The 19,095-nt window shown below is 44.6% G+C and overlaps 1 protein-coding gene across 1 annotated transcript; it reads left to right on the forward strand.

Moving 5' to 3' along the window:
• The first annotated feature begins 378 nt into the window (after positions 1 to 378).
• On the forward strand, positions 379 to 8,426 carry utp6 (UTP6 small subunit processome component). Its single transcript, XM_041933387.1, has 19 exons — positions 379 to 623; positions 1,337 to 1,421; positions 1,505 to 1,546; positions 1,770 to 1,862; positions 1,940 to 1,987; positions 2,094 to 2,157; positions 2,323 to 2,441; positions 2,568 to 2,645; positions 2,773 to 2,854; positions 3,365 to 3,446; positions 3,540 to 3,718; positions 4,068 to 4,147; positions 4,314 to 4,391; positions 4,574 to 4,753; positions 6,196 to 6,276; positions 6,641 to 6,750; positions 6,932 to 6,998; positions 7,169 to 7,241; positions 7,839 to 8,426. The coding sequence occupies exons 1-19, from the start codon at positions 532 to 534 to the stop codon at positions 7,991 to 7,993; spliced, it is 1,788 nt and encodes a 595-aa protein (XP_041789321.1). The 5' UTR covers positions 379 to 531; the 3' UTR covers positions 7,994 to 8,426.
• The last annotated feature ends 10,669 nt before the right edge of the window (positions 8,427 to 19,095 follow it).

A 19,095-nucleotide genomic window follows, 5' to 3' on the forward strand; every position in this document is an offset into this window, starting at 1 on the left:
ATATATGATTAAATCAAACTAAATTAAACACTGAAAAATAAACAAAAAAAGATTCATCGGCCACAAACAGAACAATAACCAGGCCTGCACTTTCGTATCTGGAAATGAAGAATTTTGAAATAGTTTCCATAGGTGTTTGAGGCATTAAACATGTTCAAACTGTCTTCTAATCTCTCCCAGAAGTTCAACATCAACAATTACTTATTTATTGTTATGTATGTATTCAAAGTATTTGACACACATTGGTTACTACATGCCATCAACAAGCAGTGATGACCGTGCGTCGGCCACCGGGATTTACGTACGTGACTCCTACAGTAACAACCGCCGCTCTGGCCTCTGTTTCCCGACGGAACTATTTGCAGACGGAACCGGAAGAGCGAGCGAATCACAACTTCCACACATGTGTGGAGGAGAGAGTCAGCCCCATTACCCACAGTCTTACGGTACATCGAGTTAAACTTGACATCAGTAACTTTAGTTTAACCAAATAACAGTCGAGTCTGAACAGGTAACGGTTGCGTCGTCAAGATGGCGGAGATCGTTCAGCAGCGGATTGAGGAGAGAATCCCCGAGCTGGAGCAGCTGGAGAGAGTGGGACTGTTCACCAAGAAAGAAGTCAAGTAAGACAACATGAAACGCTTCTATTCAGCAGAACAACACACCAGCGTACCACGGGACACCGTTTAGATAAGATTCAGTCGCAGGAATGTCCACCCACCTGAGAGTGGAAGTGTTTGGTTGTTGGCAGTATTTGGCAACTGTCGACTGAAACATGGAGAGATGGCAGAGAGAAGCCTGACAAGAACGTCCGTTTTTTGTCATCTTATTATCCCGATTCAAAGATATAAAGAAAAATAAACCCTAAAATATGTTTCAGACAGTGTGTACTGTTTTCATAAGACTGTACATCGAAGATTTGATCAGTGAAATTCTCTTTAAGCTGTTAAGCTGTACAGTGACATAACAGATTTAGACAGATCTGGGAACAGACCCTGGAGCTGCTCCAGAGGTGCTTAAAAGCAGTGGTTGAACAACTTTAGCTACTTACAAATAAAGACTTTCGAAATATAATGTTTTATTAAAAATTAAACTGCCCAACAATGTACACAAGTGCAGCTGAAACAATTAGTGGATGAATGAATTAGTCCACCGTTTACACAGGGTACATTTTCAAATCCACAGTTACAGTCCTTATTATACATATACACACACACACACACACACACACACACACACATATATATATATATATATATATATATATATATATATACATGTAAAGATTTTTATATAGATAAAATAAAATATCTATATTTCTTCCCCACTAATTCAGATCCATAATCAAGAGAATGACGGCCCTGGAATACAAGCTCCACAGGTTGATCGTAAACAAAGAGGACTTCATTGCATATGTCCAGGTAGCATGCCATGACTGTGTTAAAAATAGAGGCTATGAGGGATCTGAGTCGAACACTAACTTCAACATTTTGTTTAATTACAGTATGAAATCAACATTTTGGAGCTGATCAAGAAGAGAAGAGCGGTAAGTGAAGCGTTGTGTTACTTTATCAAATGTTCATATTTACTTTGGGTGGGATTCGTTTGATGGTTGACATATTTTTTCATACTCTAGTGTTAAACTCTACTTATTAACACACGTGCAAACAGAATAGAGTGAGTGATGAACAGCGTGGGGCAGCTCGATTGGGCACGAGCAGCCTGTTCAGTGTTGCATCGTTTGACTGTGCGCAACTTTGCTTTTGCAGCACATACATTACCAGTTCAAAAAGGAGGAGATTGAGTTCCCCATCATCCACAGAATAACTAGTGTCTTCAGAAGAGCCACAAATAAGTGGAAGGTACTGTATACAAAGCATTTATATTGTGTTTTTGTAGTGTGCCAATTAAATCATTGCATTGCCGCCTTTTCCCACAGGATGATGTGCAGCTCTGGCTCTCACATGTCGCTTTCTCTAAGAAATGGGTAAGTAATGAGCTCGTCATTTGCTTTGAGTGCGACTCAAGCCAAACACTGTGCCTTCTCATGCTAATAAGAGGTTTTTTTTTTTCTTCTGGGTTTCACTCATCAGGCCACCAAAGGCCAGATCAGTAAGGTGTTCTCAGCCATGCTTGCCATACACCCTGACAAGCCAGGTGCGGAAGATTGCCTTTTTCAACCTGTTGTAAATCCCATTCGTACCATCCACTGTCGCATTTCAGTGCATTAATCCCAATTTTAAGCCTGTGCGTGCTCAGGCAAATTAGATATATCACCTATAAATACATATGAGTAGTAACTTTGTACTTCCCCGTCTTCAGCCCTGTGGATCATGGCAGCCAAGAGTGAGCTGGAGGACAGGGGTTCCTCTGAAAATGCCCGTCTCCTGTTTCTGAGGGCGCTACGCTTCCATCCAAACAACAAGAAAGTCTACCAGGAGGTAACAGAAGCTAAATACATGTTTATTTGTTTTTAACCCAAAGATTTTGGCTGCTTTTGAAAGAGTGACGATTGTGTGTTTGCCAAATGTTCTTTTCTGAATATCTCCAACAACTCAACGTGTCAGTACTTCCGTATGGAGCTGCTGCATTGTGAGAAACTGAGGAAGCAGAAGGAAGAGCTGGAGAAAGCAGAGATGGATCTGGTGAGTACGTCACCAATCGAACGCAAACTGTGGGAAATGCAAAAAGTCGACACACACACTCACGTGCGCACACAGAAGCTCTCACTTCCTGTTCAGTGCCTTTATACCTGCTCTTTGCACCTTCCAGGGGGAATATGAGTTTCCTCCAGAGATCCTGAGTGCTAAACTGCCTGAGGTGGTGTACAGAGATGCTACAGGGAAAATCAAAGGTAGGCATTTTCAAACTCATTTCCAATTCTGCGCTAAAAACATCAAAGACATAAAAATCGCTTGCTGTCACATTTTCACATTTTCAGTACTTTTAACAACTAGGGCTGGGTGTCATCAGTGCTCCCAACTGAGAGTGTGTCTGTTGAAGTATTATTCTTGGAACAATGTTTTTTTTCTTATGATATTTCCTGATTTAAACCAGAAATTTCCCAGTTTGTATTGTCCCTTTGTATTTTGAGAAAGAAAAGTTCTCCAAATACTAAATGCTGAAGCAGGCTTGCTGTTTCCCTCACTTCCAGTCTTGGCGCTAAGCTGAGCTAAGCTAAGCTATAACCATCTGCAGCTTCACATTCAAGCTACAGACATAAGAGTGGTATCAATCTTTTTGTCTAACTCTCAGCAAAAAAAGCAAATAAGCGTTCTTCCCTAAACGTTCCTTTAATAACTAATTTCAGCATTTCCAGATCCGGTCACTTAACCTTTCTGTTTCTGATCTTTCTGTCCAACAGAAGCAGAGTTCGTCATCTCACTTCTGAACGTAGCAGCTATCTTTGACTTCACCAAAGAACTCCAGGACCTCATCCTGCAAGAGTAAGACACCATGTGATTTCTCTGCATTCTCCAACTCAGGCTTTCGTCATCACTAAGCATGGAAGTACCTGCCCCCCTTCCCCTTGTTTGCAGCTTACAGGAGAACTACACAGAAGACAGCCTGACGTGGGATTTCATGGCTAAGAGGGAGATGGAGGCTCCGGGGGCAGGGGAGGAGCTGCAGACAGCTAAAGGCCGGGCCTCCGATATCAACCGCAGGGAGGAGCGCTGCTGCCAGGTCTATGAGGAGGGGGTCAAGAGCCTGAACACCGGTAGGAGTTCACACATACACAGAAGGGCAATAGACCTGGTAATGTGGGCTGTTTTTCCAAAAGACAAAATCACTCGTTGACTCAAAGCTTTAGTCTGAATAGTTAGAATGAACATTTTATTACATACTTACTTTACTTTTTTTATTAATTCCCTTCTCAAAGTTTCTTTTGCACATATTGGCAACAACATTTCCATTGTTTTATTTGAATTGAGCCAAATTCATGCAACAAAATCTGATCTTGGTGGCTTAAAAAGTCTTAACACATCTTAAATTTAGCTTTGAATTTCAACGCACCTAAGCTATCAGTGTGAAAAACCATCTCTGTGCTTGTGTGCTCTGTTCTGAAGAGCCCATGTGGACTTGCTACGTGGCCTTCTGCTTGGAAAGGCTGAAGAGGAAGACCAACGTCCAAGAGCTGAAGGAAAAGGTGAGTGAATAATCTTTCAGTCTGAAACGTGTCCATCTAATTCTCACTTTGTCAGTCCAACAGTTTGAGGGTAAAAACTACACATGGGAAAATGTGTTCATTGTGTTTGGAGGTGGATGTTTAATGGGCAAATCCTAACATGGTTTTATGTGTTTGTGTATCGCAGAGGCAGGAGAGGCTGCTGGGAGTGCTGCAGCGCGCCCACGACTCCTCGCTGCTGAAGGAGGATTATTATAAGAACTGGGTGAGATAATGGCTTCATTAAAAGTGTAGCTGGAATCATAGGGGCCCTTCAGCCTTAATGGTTCAGTCTCCTTTCATTTGAATAATGACTTGTCAAATGTCTGTTCACACAAAGCATGTTTATCACTGAGGTGGGGGAAAGTCTTTCCTTGATGTAACTTTCTCTCTGATTTTTAAATAAAGTTGCAGATCCTGCTCTCATCTGGAGATGCGGAGGGAGCGGCCCGCGTTGCCACGGCAGCCACGCAGCACTACAGCCAATCGGTGTCAGTGTGGAGTCTGAGCCTGCAGACGCTGATACAGCTGGGGAACGGAGATGTGGGAAGGCTATTCCAGGAAGCTCTCACACATGTTAATCCCAAGGTGCACAGAGCACGCACGCACACACACACACACACACACGCACTGCTGTGTAAGTGGGCCACCTCTTTGTCCCAGTTACTCTATATTCCATTATTACTAAGTTCCTCTTCATTTAAGCCTTCAGTTATAAACACAACATAAAAACTCAGATTGTTGTTATCATTATTATTATTATTATTATTATTATAAGTAATTTGTGTAATTGTTAATTATCTGAGGTCAGAACCACATGTTATCTTAAATAAACATGTAAGCTGAGTTACTATTTAAAGCTCTACTCTTGACAGATTTATAAGCGTTAAGAATGAACTAATTGTTATGCGACACCTCAGATGTTCCAGGTAAGCTAGCGCTGATGCTTTTCTCATGCTATATGTTTAGCTGAACACAACTTCTATGACACATTAAAAATGTAAGCAACACGTTTTCCCCTGCCCCCCACGTTGTTGCACGGCGCATCACAGTATCATGCTGTATGTCTGTGAATACACATGCTTTGACTCGCCGTGGGCCTTTATAGCAGTGAGCAGAATAGCTGGTTATTGTTGTGGTGCGGGTTTCACAAGAGTGTGGCCCTGAGAAGTAGCTGTGTGAGGAGGATTACTACACTGCTGCTGATTAGGAAAGGCTTTTCTCTCAAGATAAACACTTTCTTTAAGTGTTTAGAAATGGGCGTAAACTCCCAGGGGGCTGTGTCTGGTATGTTGAACAATAAAATGTCTCCGTACTGCACGGCACATTAGTATAGATACATTAACGAAGAAAATGTTAATCCAGCTTGATATTATATACTTGTGAACTTTCTTTAAGGCAGCCGGGAGCAGAGCGAGGTCATTTTTCACTCAGAGGCTTCTGACTTATTACTCCTTTTTAACATGTCTGTATATGATGGAAAAACAGGGCAGCAAAATCTGCAGCATGTCTGATTTAAACTCAGCATACTGGGCATGTTTGCTCTAAGGCTCAAAGCAGATGCAAATTTTGTACAACACTGATTGGTGGAAAAAGTACTTAGATCCTTTAGTCGAGTTACCAATACCACATTGTCAAAATACTGCACTACAAGTAAAAGTACTGCATTCAAAATCCAACTGAAGTAAAAGTCCAGAAGTATCATCAGCTAAATGCGTTTAAAGTATCAGCAGTAAAAGTACTCATTCTGCAGTACTATGTCCCCTGTGACTGTAACATGATTCTCTCTGTTATGTAAAAGAAGATTAATCACCACTGAACTGCGGTGGAGTAGAAGTCGCATAAAATGCTAATATTCAAGTACAATACAAGTACCTCAAAATTGTACTTCAGCACAGTACTTTACAAGTTTACTTAATTACATTCAACCACTGGACATTGACAACAAGCAAGCGGACCCCCCGCTGAGCAAGCGGGTCTCTGGTCAGAAACCGTCTAACAGCTGAATCTTGTCCGTTCTGTCTCAACAGGAGAGTCTACCACTGTGGCGGCTGCAGGTCCAGTGGAGCGTAGCCAACCGGAGTCCTGAGGAGACGGAGGCTGTTTTTAAGGTAGCGCACCTGAACCTGCTCCCCGCTTTTCACAACGTTTACTGTTTTGTATTTCTTCAATGACAGATGACAGGAAGAGCTCCCCGGCACAGAACGACCTGCCTCTGTCGATTAGTTTATACCTGTACGAAAATGTTTGGCTTGGCTTCTTGTTTGCTGATGATCTCAGAAGGAAAACGTGTGCAGAAGTCATGTAAAGAACTGTGTACAGATGAGCCGAGCAGGTGTTGTTGTCGACGACACCCCCAGAAGGAAACTTAAAAATGAGGCAGAGAAGGTTAATAGCCCCTCGTGTCTGCACAGTGTTTTGTCCTCCAGAATAAGAATGCCTCGCAGACTGTTTTGTTTTCTCGTTTGTTCCCAGAGAGGCCTGCTGTCTGCAGTGGCGGCTGTTGCCATGGAGATGAAAGAGAGCTACCTTGATTGGTCGTACTCCACTGGAGGCTATAAGAAAGCGAGGAGGACCTTTACAAGGTAAAAGCAAATAACCGTTGTCTGCTCGCATAGCCGTTAATTGAAATGGCAAATAACACAAAAGGATTTAAAAAATGTAATTTGTTCCCAAAACACAAAACAAACTCTTGAGATTGTAAGTGTGCCTTGGAACAAAGATGTAGATTTTAAGCTTGGAAAAACATTTTTTCTTCTTCTGTAGCTTACAGGAAAACCGTCCCCTGTCCAAGGCCTTTTTCACCAGAATGATCCAGATCGAGAAGGAACAGGTACGTACAGCTACTGTACTGTGTCACACATGGAAACTACAGTTCAGTCTGAAACCCTGGGGTTTTAGGTAGGGGACAGATAACGAGCGACAAATAGCTGAAAGAAATTGCAGGGACAGATAAGCCGAGACAATCCTGAGCTGTGATAACGATGTTGTCTGCTCCTCCAGGAGACTCCAAAGATGAACAATCTGAGAGACTACTATGAGAGGGCCCTGCAGGAGTTCAGCACCTCAGACGATGGTGAGCAGAATTTTTCATAAACTGGGCTGTCTGATCTGAGTTTCGAGTCATGAGTCGACCCCGTCTGGATCGGAGAGGGCGGGAGCCAGCTTCTGCTGATCTCAGGCAATATGGAGGGATGTTTAGCATTGTGTATTTGCATATAATATCCTCATTGTAGTAATATAAACTGGTTGAACGTTGGCAAAGACAAGAGTCAAAGGGAAAAGTAGTGTTAGCTCAAAATATTTATTCCTGTTTTTCAAGTGTCGAGGACTAAATTCCAGGTTTCCAACTAACAAAACAACTGCACCAAAACAGCGTCGCTGCCAAATACTTGAATAGTTATTTGAGCTCAGATAGATCAGATAGCCTCCAGATGTAGCTCAGATCTATCTGAGCTACATCTGGAGGCTATCTGGAAGATGAGAGTGACTCAAAATTGGTCAGAGGGTGGATCCCACACAAACTACTTTAGTCTGGTCTCTAGAAAAAACTCAATCGTCAATTGGGATACGGGAAGTTGAAGAACCCTTGTTGAGTGTCGTGTTATTTATTTGGAACATCCTTGTGCACCTCCTAGCTTTAATTTGAGCCGTTGTTTTCATTTCCCTGAAGATCTGTGGCTGCAGTACATCCAGGAGGAGCTGGGACCTCTCGGACAGCCAGAGAACTGTGGCAAGATCCACTGGAGAGCCATGAAGTTTCTGGAGGGGGAGAGTGTGGAGAGGTTCACCTCCAAATATACTCTACTTCAGACCGGACACTTATGAGCGGCCCTGAAGAGGTCCAGGTAGCTCAGATCAGCCTGTAAGTTCAGCCAATGTTCAGCAACTGTGTAGACGTTTATCAGCTGGAGAGGCAGCGCGCGTCCTCGGAGCAGGCGTTCCTCCTGGTCCTGTTGGAGACCGCTGCTCTGTCCATTCATGAATTGTTTCATTGCCGTCAAATGGAAAGCGAGTATTGAAATCTCTGAAGTTTGCTGTCCATCAGGAAAAGGCCTGTTCTTCCACAGGTTCCAGCTGTGCTGAGGGGAGAAATGTTCTTTGAGTTTGTGCTGCATTTGATATCAGACTGACGTTGGGAACATGTAATGTTGAGAGGACGTCCAGTTGAACTGAATTCCACTTTTATTTGGCATTTATTTGAGTGGACAAATACAAATTCAATGCTGTTCTTATAGTATTAAAGCAGACTTTCATTGTTCTCGCTGTGCTCCCTCTGACTCATGTACACAGATAAACACACACTCTCGTCTACACTCACACTGCAGTAGCTTTCAACGACCCACCACTTCTTTACACACAGATTTAAGTTACTATGACAAAAAGAAAACATATTTTAGCCTCTAAAATTCTGTTTGCAGTCAGTACCAAGTATCATCTTTTATTATCATAACAAAAATATGAAGCAGCAGTAGCACTATGGGACAGCTACACATGTATGAAACTGTCCATAAACATCTGAATATATTTACAGTTTTTAAGGACACTTGAAGTCGTTGTTTTATACAGTGGTGATACCTACAGTAATGTAACAGCTTTGAGGTATAACAAAACGTTAATGGAAAAAAGCATTATATAAATGGATCACAATGTTGCACTTTGATAACGTTGACAATGCACATGTAGACCTCTAAACTGTATCACGAGGGCTTTTACGACGTCTTTTCTCTCATCTGACACAAATATGCTTCCAGGCTTGGGCAGTTTAACGGGGTTACTGATCGGCCTCCTCTATTCATGGAAAGACGTGTTCATTAGAGAACCATGGGGCCAGTTTTTGGGGAGTATGACATGAATTAAAGATACCTATAAGAATTACACTCTTTGAGTTTAATTAAAGTACCTTGGCACTCACAGACTCTAGTTTCAGGGGAATTAGCTTCTGATATCTCAGTCAGGCTCTGAGGAAATTAGTGCAAACAAGGAAACATGAGAGTGAAAAGAAAGTTCTTCAGGACACAAATTGTTACGGCGACTGATTACTGTCAATATGATCCCTTTAGAGAATGAGTGACCTACTCAGTCGAGGCCACGCACAGACACGGACTGTCAGCTGGAGTCTAGTCTATGGAAATGGTTGAAGTAGTGCTCACACACACTTCTACTACAGTGTGTGTAGAGGTCTGCTGATATACTGAGCTACTTGGGCTATCGGCTAAAAAAAATGCAAAAAAAAATTGGGCAGTTGTTTACTGCAGATATAATGGAGTGACTGTGCTGACACTGGGTATTTTTATCTATCAAATAGTTCAAATGTGTCGAGGACATTGTTTAGTCAACAGCTTCAGGCTGCAATGAGCTGCTGAGTCACTGTGTCCCATGATGGTCCAAATGCCTTTCAGAGGCGGTTAAGAAAAACGTTTTTGGGGTGGAAAATTAATCATTTTGGTAGGAAAGCCATTAAAATTAAGCACTGAGTCAACTCAACATTTTAAATGAAAATGGAACAATGTTGAATAAGGGCACATAAGATCTGTCATCGTCAGTAAAAAAAAAAAAAAGACCTTTAAAAAACAGCCGGACCCCGGAGCCCCACATGCTCACCTCCTCCACAGCCACCACATCACTGACGGAGGACATGAACCTCATTGTGTTTTCCCCACAGTTTAGGAAAATGTGGCACTAAATAGATGTTAAAAACGCTACTTAGTGTCTTGATCATTTGAAGTGTTTTTTTTTTTTTTTTACATGATGCTGCACCATGTCTGAACAAAGACAGTGCACCCATGTGTGTGTTGCCTGTGAACTCCCGCTCTTATATGCTTGTGTTATGTACCTTATGTGTAAAAATTCCCCTTTGCCTGTCTGGTGAGTGTTAGCTTTACCACGATAGACACCAATGTCTGACTCTGGTCGATCCACGTCCTCCACCTTTCACACATCTTTAGAGCTTCTTGAACAGGACGTAGGTGAGCAGTACCAACACGCCTGCGGACAGCAGCCCAATCACACACTGGTGGATGGTGATGACGTTCTCCAGGGCGTGGATGCGCTCCTCCATGGCGTTGGTGTGGATGTAGTCATAAATGGAGGCCCCGATGCTCCACACCGCCCATACGGCATCCACCAACGCTTTCATAGTGGGAGAGACCATTGAGAGGGCCGCCTGCAGCTGGGCTCCAGCCGCATCCGCTGCCTATTGGCCCCACTGCACTACAGAGAGAGAAGAGGGTGACACATGGTGCAGCGAGGAGGAAGCAGCGTGTGGGCATACTCACAGCCTCCGAAACAGCAGCCACAGTTACATATTTACAACCATGAACACAACATTTGATCCTGAGGAGCTGCATCAGTAAAAAGAAACAAAAAAAATCTGAGAAGAGTGAAACCTCTGATTAAAAGCAGCCATCTTTACATTTTCTCTTCCTGTGAGGACATTCAGGAACAGAACTGGGCTAAACTCACACTTTTTGTGATTTCAGTAAATGTATAGTTGCCATTTGATTGTGTTCTATTGATAATTGTGGTTTCATCTATGTATCTCAGTTGTGGAAAGTGACAAAGCACATTCACTCAAGTACTTTTTACTCTACTACTCTTATCTGACAGGCATAGTTACTGTGCAGATTAAGAGTTTACTTCCAAAACATGTATTCTGCTTATAAAATGTTGTTATAGACAAAACTACCCAGCATAAAAAGTAGACAAATGAACACCAGCTTGACATTAAAAACACAGATTTAATTACACACTACAGCATCATTAGTAATGCAACAGTTTATAATAAAAATAAGACCCAGACAGCCATTATTCTGGGTGCTTTTACCTTATGTACTTTAAGGCTAAAGTTCTGACAGCAGTTTGAGTACAAGAAGTATGTTGCACTGGTGTATGTTTGCTGTGAGGTGCTTCTTCTTTAACTGAAGTCCAGTTAGTAACAGCTGCAACATAACTATGAAGCATCATCTGCCTGTGTCTTTATGCCTTGAGGGTCTCTACAGTGCTCCACTGCCTCCTTCAACATATGCTGACGTCATTACATTATTAATAAACTTGCTCCAGGACTGAACTGGCTGCACGTGATCCGGCGTTTGGTCTTGTAAGGTCAGAAAACTTCGGATCTGCAGTGCAACAGGAACCCGAGTTTGAGCAAAAATGGGGAACAAGACGGGAACGGTGTTGCAGCAACACAGAGAGCGAAACACACGGGCTGCGAGGCGGAGACGTTTATAAACGGAGTCCAAACTTACCGACGGGTGTCAGATGTTAATGTGATGACACAGGTGATGCTGAACACCCGCCCTGCTGCTGCTGGAGTAGGAGATGTCTTATTTAAGAGAAGCCGGGCTGTTCCTGTCAGGTACAAAGTCGGACATTGCTACTTGGCGTCAAGTCAGCCCGAATCAAACGCACCACTTCCGGACAATTTATTAAAAAATAAAACGATTCCGTGCCAACATCAATTACTGCATACTTCAGTATGAGAAAGTGTCCCAAAGAGCCGAAAGACGTGTGGAAGAACGAGTGTGACGCCGAAACCCATCACGTCGAAAGTTTAAATTGCTATTCAAATCACTAATGAGTGAAGTGTCAGGTCATTGATTTTATCTTGATGAGACATCCGCCACATTTCCGGTGCCATTGCGGGCTCCTTGTCCACATGAAGCAGCTGACTGATGCCATATGAGAGCGTCACCACAAGCACTGAAAGTGGACCATGACCTCGAGAACAGCGTAGAAATAGGATGCAAACTCAAAATAGGATAAAGTGTAAAACATCACAATAGAATAGGATATAATGCAAAATAAGAAGAGAACATATGTAAAACATCACAATAGAGTAGAATGTAAAATAATGTATTCGATTAGAGAGTAATGTAAAATTCTCTAAAATATGTCAATGCAAAAGATCACAATAGAGTAAAAATGCAACAACATATTAGAATAAAATGCAACATATCACAGCAGAATAGGTAAAATCTGACATTTGAGAAGAATGTAAAATATCACAATAGAATTAGAATAGAAACAGCTGAATAGTACAGAATCGGGAAAAAAGCAAGATAGCACAAAGAATAGACTCTGTATGTAATGTAAATGTAACTGTAAAAGAGAGCAAAAGAAAACATTAGAGTAAATCCAAAATGGCACATGGTAGTAGTAGAAAAACTAAGTCAAGTTATGGCGCACATACAAGACAAGACAGACGGGATAGAAACTTAACATCACACTAAATGTATCCAACAGAATCCAGCTGTGTTGCTGTAATCGCCTCCCGATGTGCTGCTTTCACGTGATCGCACACTGATCGAAGAAAACAATAAAAGCTTGTGTCGGCCCCATGCACGCGGCGAGGCGTCGTGGCGCCGCGCCGCCACCAGGTGTCGCGGCACGCTAACGTGTTGCCGGCCAGAGAGGTAACATGAGAGGTGCGATGAACCTGGGATGTATATAGCCTCCTGAGCAGCATCGATAAAACAGAGGAACACCTTGAGGGAGCCGCAGACGAGCCGCCGGGGACGCAGACGAGCGCGACACGGCCGTGCGTGGCGCATGTGGACGGGCACACCGCAGGAATGTGTGCGGTTCCACGCGAACACGCACGCTGGAACATTACTCCGTGCAGCGCTCTGGGCCGTTTTTTTTTTAAAGTCCTCTTTCAGAATAATTGGGAATACGGGGCCACGTTACTGCGCCCCCCTCCGCCCCACCAACCCCGACGGAAATCTATAATTGGAGACGAGCCAGTGACGCGCTGAAAATAACCAGGTTACCACTTAGCACCGGTCCATTTTGGGGAGGGCCCAGCACGAGGGCGCAGCACCATATATCAGCTCCTTCCAGCTGTTTGGGAATACCCCGCGCATATCGAGGCTGCAGCATGGCAGGAGCAACAGCAGGCTGCTTTCTCCCCCCGTCTCCCCGCTTGTCTCTTCCCGGTATGGATACTGGGTGAGTGCCTGGGTGCTGGGTGCGCACCGGGGATCTCTCGGTGGTAAACGCAGCTTTTTTTCTTCTTCTTCTCTTTTTTATGAGGGAGGGAGGAGGAGGAGGGGGTTAGACTGGCACAAGGCGCGACACTGTTGCGTCTGCATGTTTGTCCTCCTTGGACAGAGGGGGGGATAGAGACCGAGAGGGACTGTCCCACTTCTTCCAAGAGACAATTCGCCCCCCCACACCCCCACCCAAAAGGATAATCTTGCTAAATTTGGGATGCGTGCAGCACCAAGTGATCAGATATTACTGGGGCGGCGGTGGTGCTGGTGCTGGCGGTGGATGGAATGGTGAAGTTCAACTTCTCTCGCAGACGTGATGTCCTGCAGGCAGCCAGACGAACGAGCAGACAGCCGGCGCTTTTCACGCACAGTCCCCCGCACGGCTCCGGGATGCTGACACCTGCCCGGTACGCAGGTAACAGCGGCCGGGCAGCATCACAGACTCCTCCAGACGCTGGCAGGCGGCGGATCAGCGGGTATGTATCGGCGTGGACACACATTAAACCCTTACCATTCCTTCATTATCCGCTCTGGAAGCAAAATCTTGTGGTGCAGAAGACGTTTCCAGAATCTATAGGTCAAGCTTTGGGGTTTCCTCCACATAGAGTCCCCGGCGATGGGGCTGATGATGATGGTGTGTGTCAGAGGCTGGGTCTTTGCGGGCAAGGTGAGTCCTCAATTCGTTCAACTGGCCTACAAAGTCCCAGTTTCTGGCTCATGTGACCACCAAGTTATAGAAAATACACTTCCGTTACATATTAATCTATTAAAGCACAGAAACAGGGAGCAGACGTGAAGTCCTGCGGAGAGGACATGTAGGCTATCGCGGCGAAATAGGCCTAGTGAAAGTCTCAGTAAGGTCAGTAAACGCACCATTTAATACCGCTGATATAGGCTATAATGTGATCCATGAGAATTCTGGGGGAATATTATGGCAAACTAATAAATACCACATACTCAATGTAGGTTGCAGGGAATATTATACTTAATTTTGGAAAGGTTTAATGTGTGAGCTACACTAAGAATTAAAGTGCCAAAGAGGGCTGCAGGTCCTCTACCAAAGGAAATGTAAAGGCATGTACAATGAACTATTTAATAGCTCAGAGGGTCAAACGGTGAATATCGTTGCTTAATAATTGGCTAAAACCTTTGATTTGTTCAACTTGAACTTTACAGCCTTGTGAAAGAGAAGCATGCCTCCACCAGAGCAGAGGTTGTTTCTGTCTGATTCATACAGTGATGAACATTCACGTGCCATTTCTCTAACAACAAGAAAGAAAGAAAGAAACTGGCGCCATTCTGCTGCACAGCTCTTGATAAATAGTTTTCCAAACAAATCAATATTTTCAGGCTTTTCGGGCAAACTGGAAAAAAATGAAAAAAGTTAAAGGGAAAATCAGTTACCTTATTGAATTAATCTCTTTTCAAAGAACCCCACATGATCAAACACTTAAATTAGCCGCATTACAAGCAAATTACTCGTCCTCCTTGAATTTCGGTGAGCAATCTAATCCAATGTTTAACCATTTCTGTGGAAGCTTACAACTCAGCCTCTGCATAAACATACTGAAACAAATAAAACAAAATGCCCATAAGTGCCCATACTCTATTATGTCGAACAAGTGTGTCAAGTGGGGAAGAAGTTGTTTTGGAAGCCTGTTTCTATATCCGTCCTGACCCTAGCATGCCGTACATACCTCACTAATGAATTTAGCATCCCGACACGAGATGCTTTATGTAATTAATAGAGCGCAGGGCCATGGTGGCATCTCCATGCTGCAAGTGACACATAGGTAAGACATTCGCTGAAGCATGGGATTTTTATTTTAAAAACACAAGACCTCTGTGATTATTAAAACACACCTCGAAACGCTCCTGTAAACCAAACAGACTCCCTTGACATCGCGGTAGGCGGGAAGTACTGCATTAATGTCTCCGTCGGTTTCATTTGTGAAGAAGTTCAAACTTGATCGTGTGTTACTCTGCAGGCCGTGTGTGACAGATCAGTGGCAGGTCGTTTGTTTTTTACAAGCCTGCTATGTCCTGTTAAGTCTCTAATAAGCTGCTGTGAGGAAAGTTGACACTTTATCAAGTCCTAATTAAATTTCTTGTAACTGTAGGTGGCATCCCGCTGCTAATTCACGCTAAACACGGAAGATAGTTGTACAAACCATAACGCGCACTTAAAATCAGATATAAAGAATTCATGAAAACGTTTGCAGTGCACCTCAGATCGGTCGAGATGCACTCAATTATCAGCACCGATTCCCTCCAACGTAGCCCACTAAAGCGCGATGACACATCACAGAAAGCAGATAAAACCACTCCAGCCAAAAGCTCTCCATATATGCTGCAGGAAGAGTGCGAGCCAGTGCGGGTATGAGAGCTGAGGGCCTAGTAAGGGAGGCTTGGTGGAATGAGCCTGGTTTGAATAAGCAGCGTGGCTACGGGGAGCTCTGGGATAGTCACCAAGTGTGCTGATTAAAGTTGTGATATTAAACAGTGCTGGCTGCTACCGCCTGCCAAGCCTCTCAGTGGCATTTCACATTGTTTAAAAGGCCCGATCGGACTCATCTCGCCACTTGCTACGCAGTGTTGCTTACACCTTTTTATTTTCTTCCACGGCTGTCTCATATTCTCTCCTCACACCATTTGTTCGTGGGGTTGTGAGACTTACTTTAAATAGGCTTTCCCTGCATTTCCCGGGTTGTTCGCTGCTCTGGGTCACTCGGTTCACTTAGTTCTCAAACTGACCGTTTCTATCAGCACTATGTTATTGTGAGCATCATATAGAAGGCGCTGCTACGGCGAAAGGCCTCAGATTGTGTTTACCTTTTCTGTGAAAGCCGAACATCTAATGAACGCAGGGAGCGCTCCTTCTCGGAAATTCTGCTCTGAACTCATTCAACCGCCCTTTAAAAACGTCACTGTTAAACCCAATAAAACTCTGCCATTATAAATATACAATTCATAAATACTGGAAAGCATGCTCGCGCTTCGTGAAATATATGACCCAAGCCCCCTTAAAAGGTCAAACTTGAGACGCGCGGACACTCCAGGTTGTTGCATTTCCTCAGCCACGACTGAACAGATACCAAAGTTATGCACCAAATCGCACTCGGGGAGCCAGCAAAATGTTGTAGTTTGATCTCAAAAGTCTGGAATGAGACATAGAAAGATTACGGAGGAAGGGAGGGAGGGAGGGAGGGAGGGAGAGAAAGAAAAGGCAGCAAGAAAAGTGAGGGACTTTTAGGGGCAGCTGTGTTTTATTAACCCAGTCATAATGCCCCTAAAAATCCTTATTGCTCTTGCAATGGTCAACAAATCTCCTGTTACAACTTGCAGAGGATCTCTGAGCAGTGCACAGGGATTCACATCAAGCAACCTGTCGCACCGCAGGGCCATGTACGTGTACAGTGCATGTATGGCTTGCATGGGTTAGGAAATCTTAACCTCGGTTAAACCAACTGTAGAAGTCACAGCGCTCACTGAAACGCAGAGCGCTCGAGCGGAGGGATCCGGTCTCAGGGGGAGCTGCTGAAATCGAACAGTAACAACAGTAACCTTCGTCAGACGTTTCACAACACGTTTGCTGATGCAGATTAGCACAAAGTTGGATGTGTTAACAACTCTATCTGGGAGCTGCACTGGCAGAATGAAAAGCGACTCTTTACTAACGATACCTGTGTTTCCCTCTGGCAGACTTATGAATTACGCCATCATTATATTTCTGCCCAAGTCTTGGTAGTTTAACATGCAGACGGGGGAGTCGACGCTCTGTGTCCTTCTGTATTTTGACTTTGCAATTGAGTGCCAAGGGACAGACTGGAAAACAGAGACAGAAAGGCAGGTAGACTGACAAATAAGACAGGCTGGCAAGCGGCGGAAGCAGACCTAGACGAATTCAGAGAGTATTAAGATACACAGTACAGGCTGGTAGGAATACAGGCAGGCAGATGGAGGTATAAGAACAGGTAAACAACGAGACATCTTGACAAGGCAGCAGCCGTAGAGCGAGATATCGAAAATGGCAACCAGGCAGATGAGGAAGACACAGAACGAGAGAGGCAGGAAGACATGCAGCGATGCAGGCAGAGAGAAAGAGAGGCAAGCAGGCCGTGGAGGACTGGGATCCAGGCCTGGGTGTGGTGAGGTGGGCTGCCGTGGCTGGAGAGCGGGTGGTGTGGAGTGTAGTTCTCGATGTTGGTGAGTGAGTCATCGGAGGGAGGCTATTCTGTTGAGTTTCCCTGTGGGACGGCTGCCGCTGAAGGAAGGAAGGAAGAATCCTCTTCACATCGAGGGAAGGAAAGAGAGAGAGAGAGAGAGAGACAGAGAGACAGACAAGGGGAGAGGGAGTGAGGGAAAGTGTGGACGATGACTCAGGGCCACGAACCACATGGTGATGGAGGAGGGAGGGAGGGAGGAATTACTCATCAGAACATGTGGAATCTCATACGGCTATCACAGGACTGACAGTGTGCTTCCCCCATGGCTGCCGCTCAGCCGCCATCGCTCCCTCAGGCACCAGCCAGCCTCGCCGATACCGGCCGAGAGCGGAGTGACGGCGGGGATGAGGGTGAGCCCAGGGTCGAATTCACACGGGAGGCTTTTTTTCCTTTCAATTCTTTCATCAAAGCTGGATAGCGTCCAGTTCGGGCACCCCGGGGCGTCACGAGGCACAAACTGACAATAAATGAGTTTTTAAACTCTTTCATCAAAGCCGAATCCACCCCAGTAGCGGAGAGTCACACGACTCCCCCGCCCCTCCAAATGTCTCTGGTCTCGGTCACCTGGCTCTCTGCAGCCTCGGTGCGACTGACGTGTGCGTGCTGAAAATACTGCATCATTATCTGGCAAAGCCATTTGAATGTCAGCAGAGGCTAGAACGGCCCTCCTGATAAGCATGTTTCAGCTTCATGCGCCTGGCGTCATTCTGGGCGGAAGAGAATGTGTGAAATCATAGAGCTCGAGTTTAGGGGAGTAGCATGCTGTAGTTTCTAGAAACACCTGAGTGTGGGAGGCCACACTGGCTCAGGTCCCGGTTTTAGCCAGGACCTGAGAGGTGTTATCAAGTATAAATATTGAGGCATTTTGAAACAGGAGTTTCAGATCAGTCCCTGTCTGCTTATATTTGAGTTTAAAATTACAGCAAGTCGGTGCAGGTCTGTCTGCTCTTGCTCCAAATTAGGCAATACTGTCAAAATGTTTAATCAAAGGCACTTTTCTATAGGAGAACTGAAACCGGCTTCATGAATATGCATCTACTGAATGCAGTGAATAGAGGGTGACATTTTAAGTCTGGTAGCTTCTTTTCTTCTCTGTCGTTCAGCTTACAGAACAGCTCTTTCATGGCTGCGTAAATCCATCCTTACACCGATAAATGTGCCACTACAGCGAGCCTGTGGATGACAAAGTTGTACTGAGTGATGACAAGACAGAGAATAGGGACGGGTGAAAGGACTACCGGCTCGACGCGCACCGGGGCTTCTCTTTATCTACTCGAGACTCAGGAGCACGGACCTGCAGATGTCCCTGAATGTGAGTGGTGCTGAATTAGACGTTAACACACAGCTTAATGGTGAAGGGGGGTGGAGTGAGCAGTAAGTTTGTGTGACTGTAAACTCAGTCACCCAGGCTGCATGTGTTGTGTGTTCTGTACACCTGTCACCAAGATTTTTGGTTGTAAACAGCTTTTAATATTTGCCTATTCAGCGAAAAAGATGGTGATGAGTGCACCATGGTGGCATGACTCAACAGGTGAAAGGGGCACGCCCATAAGACTAGTTTAGCCCCCCCCCCCCTTACCAGTTGCCATTAGGGCGTGGACTGACAGTGCTCCGACACCAGAAGAACCACTCAAATCCAGAGCAAACACTGCAGACAAAAGCGAGAGGGCAAGAAAAAGTGGAGCAGACCTTCCCGGTGTGGATCCCT

This window comes from Chelmon rostratus, chromosome 3 (assembly GCF_017976325.1).
Source record: "Chelmon rostratus isolate fCheRos1 chromosome 3, fCheRos1.pri, whole genome shotgun sequence".
In the NCBI taxonomy this organism is placed as follows: domain Eukaryota; kingdom Metazoa; phylum Chordata; class Actinopteri; order Chaetodontiformes; family Chaetodontidae; genus Chelmon; species Chelmon rostratus.

What these genes read in the sequence shown, in the direction of transcription:
- utp6 (XM_041933387.1), top strand. Translation starts at nt 532, where the DNA reads ATGGCGGAGATCGTTCAGCAGCGGATTGAGGAGAGAATCCCCGAGCTG. An exon ending in TGATCAAGAAGAGAAGAGCG is followed by an intron (nt 1,547 to 1,769) that starts GTAAGTGAAGCG and finishes TTGCTTTTGCAG; the next exon opens with CACATACATTACCAGTTCAA. An exon ending in CATACACCCTGACAAGCCAG is followed by an intron (nt 2,158 to 2,322) that starts GTGCGGAAGATT and finishes CCCCGTCTTCAG; the next exon opens with CCCTGTGGATCATGGCAGCC.